Source organism: Urocitellus parryii, chromosome 6, assembly GCF_045843805.1.
Source record: "Urocitellus parryii isolate mUroPar1 chromosome 6, mUroPar1.hap1, whole genome shotgun sequence".
Taxonomy (NCBI): domain Eukaryota; kingdom Metazoa; phylum Chordata; class Mammalia; order Rodentia; family Sciuridae; genus Urocitellus; species Urocitellus parryii.
The window spans coordinates 80116335-80125231 of NC_135536.1; the positions used below are offsets into that span (position 1 = coordinate 80116335).

General features: G+C 32.6%; 1 protein-coding gene across 1 annotated transcript; it reads left to right on the top strand.

Moving 5' to 3' along the window:
- The first annotated feature begins 296 nt into the window (after positions 1 to 296).
- Positions 297 to 1238, top strand: LOC113176182 (olfactory receptor 4K13-like). Its single transcript, XM_026380617.2, has one exon. It carries the CDS (start codon positions 297 to 299, stop codon positions 1236 to 1238), a length of 942 nt encoding a protein of 313 aa, XP_026236402.2.
- The last annotated feature ends 7659 nt before the right edge of the window (positions 1239 to 8897 follow it).

Consider the following 8897-nt stretch of genomic DNA (forward strand, 5'->3'; position numbering starts at 1 on the left):
TCATGATAGAAACAACAAATACATGTGGAGATGCATCTAGGCCTGTATATACATGTGTGAAATTTTGTAATAAATTTCTCATCTTTTCTGCCTTTCTGAATGATAAAAATTCCAATATCAGTGATTAGCACCCCTTGTATTAATCAAATAAAATGTATTTTTCATAAATGTCCATCTTTTTCCTTTCTATAGGACTCAAATTTTCACTTCATTTATGCCCACACCTTCAAACCATCACAGGCTGTTAACATTTTCCAGATTACCTTCACTTCAAACACTTTTGTAATTCCCACTGCATGGTTATGAAGAACAGTTCTACGATATCTGAGTTTGTTTTGTTAGGGCTCACCAGCACTCCGGAACTGGAAATTTTCTTCTTTTGCATATTTTTGGTGGCCTATGCAGCAATCATGGCAGGAAACCTTCTCATTGTGATCACTGTGACCTGTGACTCTCACCTTCATTCCACACCAATGTACTTCCTCCTTGGAAACCTCTCCTTTCTGGATATGTCCATTTCCACCATTACAACCCCTAAGATGTTGGCAGATTTCCTTAGGGAGAAGAAAACTATTTCCTTGTGGGGCTGTATGGCTCAGATGTTCTTCCTCCATTTCTTGGGGGGCAGTGAGATGACTCTTCTCATAGTTATGGCGGTTGATCGGTACATTGCCATCTGCAAGCCTCTTCACTACACAGCCATCATGAGCTGCAGGGTGCTGGTGGGCTCTGTGCTGCTGTCCTGGGCTGTTGGCTTGGTGCACACCATGAGCCAGATGGTCTTCACTGTCACCCTGCCTTTCTGCGGCCCCAACATTGTGGACGACATATTTTGTGACCTTCCCCTGGTAATAAAGCTTGCCTGCACTGAGACCTATGTTCTGGAGTTGCTGGTAATTGCTGACAGTGGCCTCCTGTCCTTCATCTGCTTCATACTCTTGCTTATTTCCTACTCTATCATTCTGGTAACTGTGAGACATGGAGCCTCGGGTGGGCTCTCCAGAGCTCTGTCCACACTGTCTGCTCACATCACCGTGGTCACTCTGTTCTTTGGGCCCTGCATCTTCATTTACACTTGGCCGTTCAGTAGTCTTTCAGTGGATAAATTTCTTTCTGTGTTTTATTCAGTCATTACACCCTTACTGAATCCCATTATTTACACTCTGAGGAATCAGGAGATGAAATCAGCCATGAACAGACTGAGGACCCAACACACGAGCTCCATACACACCTTCTAAACAATAGTCATGGAGATGAAGGGTTTTGTGGAAAAGCCACATAAATTACATGTCAGAATAGGTTGGCCTGAAATGGAGGTTCCTTGTAGCTTTTTAAATATTTTTATATCATACGTTTAAAATTTTACAAAATGTCCCATTGTTGTATTTCTATGATATATGTAGTTTTATCGAAAGAAATTATTTTCATTGAAATCTATTTCAGATATGCATTAGTAAATTGATTTTTTAACATAATAAGTATTGTGATTGAAAATTTGGCTCAATAACTATATTTAGAAATTTAGTAGTTACTGAAAAGAAAGAAAACTGAATTTCTATACTTTAAATCAAGGATCTTTCAGCTCAATTCTCTAGATGAGTAAAGAGAGTCAAGTTTATGTAAATTCTTCTGAGCCCCAGGCGTGGACATAAACATTTACATTTTTGGGGATCCTAACAAGTCAAAAGATTATTTTGCAACAGGGCAAACAAGTTGTTTTTGTGACTGAACAGAAGCAGATATCAATTGATATAAGAATGCATTTTTTCCTTAACAGAAATTACAGCTAACAAGGGTGACATTGCACGTTTTGTCTTATCTTTCATTCATGTTTGTGTACAGATTTACATCATGCACCTTTCGATAAACAAGTAAGAACATCACTTTATTGTCCTCCCCTGGACAAAGAAAAACTAAAGTAGCCCCCATGGATTCCTGGCATTTATACCATGAAAAATCAGGATTAGGAAAGCTGATAAAATTGCCTACAGAAACCCTAAATTTGGAATAAATAGACCATCCATGACCGCTTGAACATGTATATAAAAGGCTAAGATCATAATTGACCCTCAGCTAAATGCACTAGAATTTGATATTTTACTTTGTTCTTCCTAAATTAATTCTTTCTTATGTTATGCTTATATTATCATTTACTCAAAAATTGTTTACTATTGTCCCTCAAATGCTTATCAGTGTAGTGATTTGACTTGCATAAGTGCCATTCAGTTTCCTTTCTTCTCAAACCCATCAGTAAGGTAATTCTAGAGAGAAGTCATTGATTCAACGTGTTGTTAATTTTTCATCATATAAATCAAACTCACTTTAACCAACTGTCCCTTAATTAATAATTAATAATTAAGGTACCTTCAATTTCCTAATAATATAAGGATTTTCATGATTAATATCTTTATACTCTCTCTGCATGTAAACCTGAGTAAAAATTTCTGTAGTATAAACACCCAGGGAAGAAAATAATTAATTTCACTAACAGCTACAGATTATTACTTACTTTCAATTGCAGAGACAGAGTTTCCACCAGTCAGTATTCTAACTTTTGTTTTCTATATAACTTAATAGCTTATTTCTTTATTGCTTTTTCAGATTCCGAGAAATTTTGGAGCCTCCTTCCCATATCCATTAGCTATAAACTTCAATTTCTTACTCTTTCATGATCTTCATTCACTTAAGAGGGTTTTCTTTACTTTTCTTATTCATTGGAATGATATAAATCTGCACAGTAAAATAAAGTAGCTATTATCATATATGGATAGGTAAGCATAAATTTAAATTATTTTTTCTTAGAAATTGAAAATTTAGCTCTTCACATACATTCATCTAATGTCCAACATCCGCATGTAAATATTTGTTACCAGATCGGACAGGTATAGAGCATGTCCACCATCATAGAAAGTTATTTTTGAAAGCAGGGGTTTTATTGATTTTATATACTACAAATAACTTTTGACTTTGCTGTCTGTTTAGTTTCCTCCTAGTACCTTTCATTAGACAGCTATTTTTCACTAATTATATCTTCATATTTACTCAAATGTTACCTTCTATTTACTTTTAAAGTTTTGTTTATAGATGTTCTTTCCCAGCAACAGATTGCCAAGATATTCCTCAACATTTTCTTTTATTATTATTGTTTAATTGTTTGCATTTTGTGATTAAAAGTTTCTGTAGTTCACCTTTCTATGGAAGGAGACACTCAATTTTTTACCTCCTTTTACTAAATGACTGTTCCCAGCAATATTTCCAATTTAATCTTCTCTTCCTCCATTGCTTTCAAAGGGCAGCATAGAACTGTACCACAATATGGCTCTGTGTGTATGTCAGCTCATGTATACATTTATGATCCAAGTTTTCTGTTTAGTTTCATAGATGTCTTTTGCTTTACCTTCATTATATTGGGGACAATCACTTTGTATATGGTTTAACATTTAGTGGATGTGATCCCTCTCTTCATTTTCCTATTGAAAGTTGAAATAGAAAAGCATGACTCTTTATTTTAGTTTTATTAAGATTAGTTTAAGACAAGCTAAATTTTTATTGAGTATGTATATCTGAGATAACATTGACATTTGTGTTATGCTGTGTTATCCTGCATATGATCATGGGCATGAGAAAATCCTTTTGTTTATTTGAATTGCAGTTTATATTCTGTAAGAGTTCAATTTTTCCCCTGTAATGCCCTCTGTTATTGTCAATTTGTACATGTATCATTTTTCTTTAAGGTAAATAAAGAAATTCATATTGTTATAATAAAATAACAATATAAATATTTTTAAAATTTGTTTTATAAATAAAATAAAAATAAATGTGACAAGGATGCATATATAATGAATATATCCATATAGAGATATAGGTAATATATAAGTACACATATAAATAATATGCATATAAATGCATATGCATATTAATTTCATGGTACACAGATATTTGGATAACATTATATTGGAAGTTTCTGGTTTTGATGAAATTAGCATTTGAGTTGATGGATCAATGGAGCAGATTACCCTCTATACTTAACATAAAACTCATTCAATCACTTGAAGGCTTCAAAAGACAAAAGACTGACCTCTAATAAGCATGAGGAACTGTCAGGAGACAGCCATTGTACCAAAATGCCTTAATTCTCCAAGTTTCCCACTGCAAATGTATCAGATTAAATATTGATTTATTTTCTCAGATATTGAATTCAGTGTCTTCACAATCACAAGAACCAATTACTCAAAAATCTTTCATGTATGTGTACATATGCACATATACACACAAAGATATATACACACATCCTTTTTGTTCTGTTTTCCATAGAATACTGACTGATACACATATATGCATGTTTATATATGCATATACATAATCTCATATGTAATACATGTATTTTATAAATATACATATATAATATTTGTTTGCAAACTTGAGAGGAAGGTAAAGACTCAATGGTATTTTACTACTGACTAGTTCAGTGCATTTCCTAAGACAGCATAATTTCCAAATCAGGAAATTCACAGTGCTATTTTATGAATAGCTAATCGATAGACTCATTCGATTTTATTAAACACGAACTAAATGGTATCCTTTTAACAAGGTAAAATCTCTGGAACCACAAATTTTACTTCATTACTATGTCTCTTTATTATGTATTAATCAACAATTCCGCAATTTTTCCTAGATATTTTTATGGCGATAAATATTAGAATGTGTCGAATCTGTCAAAGTTCAGATAATGTTTTATAAGGTTTTATGTAATGTTTCATAATATTAATAATATTTTATATGACATATATAATATTATATAATCAGTAAATTCAGATTACTCAATTGCGGCAGGAGAACCCCCCCAAGATGTGTCCTTCTCAGTGATTCCATGAATTTCCGAGTCTTGCTTATTTGCTTAGCATAATATTCTTCACTTGTATCCATTTACATGTAAATGGCATAATTTTATTATTCTTTATAATTAAGTAAAACTCCATTGTGTATATATATACCACATTTTAAATCCATTTATTAGACAGGCACCTGGACTGTTTCCATGACTTAGTGGGAATTGTACTGCTGTAAACATCGATGAACCTATATCACTATAATATGCTGATTTTAGGTGTGGGATAAATATTGAGGATTGGAACAACTGGGTCATGTGGTGGTTTCATTTGTAGTCTTTAGAGGAATTTCCAAACTGTTTTCCAAGGTGGTTGTTCTAATTTGCAGTCCCACCTAAGAGTGCTGCCTTTTCAGAATACACCATTTTGAAATGCACAAACACTTGCCAAGTTAGATAATATTCTTGGCCATATAACAAGTCTCATTAACTTTGAAAGTATTCAAGTCACTCAGAGTTGTACACAGATAAGCAAAGAAGGTTTTATTTGTAATAGTCTGAGGCTGGAAAAAACACAAATGTGCCTCAGGACATGAATGTGAAAACAGTTATGGCTTTTAAGTACAATGAAATATTTGGCAATGAAAAGGAATGTTCTATTGATATAAATAGCATGATGAATATAAAATAATTATGATTAATAAAAGAAAAAATTGGGGGGGTTACCAAGGATTGAACCCAGGGCACTCAACCTCTGAGCCACATCCCCAGTCCTATTTTGTATTTTATTTAGAGACAGGATCTCACTGAGTTGTTTAGGGCCTTGATTTTGCTGAGACAGTTTTGAACTCACAATCCTCCTGTACATATACCAATGTACTATAATAAATTTGGTTTTAAATTTAAGAATACAAAATAAATATATTTAGAACTCATATCACAGTCCTTTTTAAAAAACTGAAAACAGCTTAATAATTTGACATACAATATGTAACAGTCAGCATCTCATGTAATCATGGAATAAACATTACATGAGGTCATTTGACCAAGATTCCCTATCAATTCAGACAATCTTGACATGGGTTACGGCACTGTCTATCACACCTTTCAGCATATGACCTCTCAGGCAATTGGAAATAAAACTGAATTAAATGTGGTACTTATTGTGCTTATTGTCCCATTGAATAAAGTTTAAAATACTCACTGATTTTTAACATTGGGCTGATTTGCAATTTTTTTACTTATCTCCCTTTTCTGACTTCAAGAGGATGCAACACTTGGTATCACCCTTTTAAAGAAGACCTGAAGAGTTATTCAGGTAATTATTTCCATACTTGTGTTCTGAGCATAAAATGGGTTAATATCCCCTAAGGGATGGCTTCAGGTGGTGAATATAGGTCATGCTGAGGGAGAGCACCTCTGCAGACACTATCTCCACCCATAAATGGATGTAACACAAGCACACTTCAGAAGACAGAATCTGCTCTAAGAGAAATGTGTGTTTAGTAAGTCATCTCATTTCTTTGATTTTCTTTAAGATAATTCTTAAAATATTTGCATGCCTTTATTTTAAAAGATCCGTGCTACACCTGATGGGAAGAATGGCTTCATTAGCTTCTGAAAATTTCAAAAGAGAATCCACAAATTTTCTCCTCCTACCTGTTCCTAGTAGAATTTCTATGGAGTTAAGAGTAAAAACACAACTGTAATATGCCTTCCTCAAAGAAGTTCTCAGATCCAGGTAGGAAGAGCATAGTCGTTTCCCCATGAATCAACATGAACAGGTTCTAGTAAACCTTTTTCAAGTAGTTCCTGACTTTTAAGAGGATAAAATTATTTTTATTATCAAAGAATGCATAGTATATGATGATAGCTCTTAGCATAAACAAAAAAGTAAACACACAGAAACGTTATAAACCTGGTTATTACAAAATATGTTTAAACTAACAGCTTAAGAATAAAGAGTATAATTATGAACTATAGAATATAACTACATATTTCATCTGTAAATATCACAGAATTAATTAAATAGTCTGAGTCCTATATATGCATGCAAAAATGCAAATATTAATCAATAAATCTGTTGTGTGTAATTATTCACCAATATTTTCAAAAATAATAATTACAAAACTTATTTTTAAGTAGCTATATGAGTTTTTATGGGTCAGTTGTTTCTCTCGAATATGCATAGTTATCTTTTAGTAAATTTCTACCTCAAACATATTTGCAATAGTATTTGTGACACTACTGTATATGTAAATGATTCCAGGGGGTATAGAAATATCATTTGAAAATTTAGCCCAGAAAATATTCTGTAAGAAGAAACTAAATTTTGGTTAAAAGTTCAATTTGTTTAAATTTTGCAATGGGCATAAATCAATTAGTTGTAATATTGATTTATTTTCCTTAGAAATTTGGTAAATCTCTATGACAGAATATAACATCTATTTGCAAGTTATGAGACTATTATCATATATCTCCTTTTCCCTAGCAAAATTTTGTTTGATTTTGCAATTTTTCTCTTTTTAATCTGTACTTCTGAGTCCTCAGTAAAAGGAAAGGGAAAAATAGTCACAATAAGATAATGGATTTTGTTACTCACCTGCTCTCCTTGGTCCAAACTTGACATTTTAAAGGCTAGAAAAAGATGAGAAAAACAATGCCAAGAAATAATCATGGCGAAGGGAAATTATGGTCCCACCATCCAGCTTGAGCATAAGATGGGTTATTTCCCCCGAGGGAAGTATTGTCATTTGCTAAGAGCTTGAGAAGTATTGTCCAGCTTGAGAAGTGTTGTCGTTTGCTAAGAGATCAAGCTAAGCAATATTGGTGTTTACTACTGAAGGTTTAATTTTACATTCATTCAGTACTAACATTCCAAAGGTGCAATTTACTTATACATGTATGTAAATGTAATTTATTCCCAAATTATAAATAAATATATGTATACATACACACACATATATACTCGAATATACATGCATACGTATATGTATATATGTTTATGTAGAAAGCAATAAAACTGTTGTAACTATTATACGTATATATAAACATATTTGTATGCATATATGTATATATACATATATAGAGAGTTGGATACATAAAGAGAGGGAGAGAGAAAAAACAGAAGAGAGAGAGAGTATTGTATTTTTGATGGTCAAGAAACTAATGTTTCAAAGCCTATGATTTTCTAGCATCCACTGATACAATTTAAGGCAAATGAGGTTTTTTTGCTAACCTTAAGATATCTGGAACATTCATAGCTCATTATATTTGAATCTAAGTTTGAGTTCCCATCCACTTTAGTTTTTTTCACTTCTATGTGACTTTATAGTGAACATATTTTTTTTCCTAATCTGTTCACTTTACAAAATACATTCTATCTTCTGATAGATTTTAAATGCTGGTAAATTTTATGCCTAGTTTTGCATCCAAATCATATGCCAAAGTTTTATTATATGACCCTCAATTCAGCTTCTTCCATGAAGGTTGGCTCAAGATTTGTTTTAGAAAGAGAAATAAAATTTTAATTTTATCATCTTTTAAGAGGACAGTTTATCAGGACTTGAAATCATTAAACATAGGACATAGAAACAGTAGGAGTATGTCAAATCATTTATACTGGATTGAAATATCAGTTCTCCATTATCTTCCCAACATGATTTAGTTTTTTTTTATAAAATGTGGTGATTGTGAGTTTCAGGCTCAGTTTTTTTTTTTTCACTTAGTAGTGTACATAACCATAATAGCAGGTGTAACCACAATCATTGTTTAGCACTTCACCTTGCTTCTCTGCTTTCCTCACTCCTTTCTTGTGAGAGAGCTTTCTAGGCAAATCATTTGGATAAAAATTCCAACTAACATGCAGGAAAGTCAGGCTCACAGTTAGATTCTTTTGGATATATGATGCTATTCATATTTAACCAAGATTTCTCCTCGCAATCATACTTTTTAATGTTAGATATGAAGAATTTCAATGTGAATATCAAATTCTAAACATTTAGTCTCCTTTTCCTCTCACTAACTGCTAATCTACTTTCTCCAGGTTATTTTACAGGGCATACTCAAT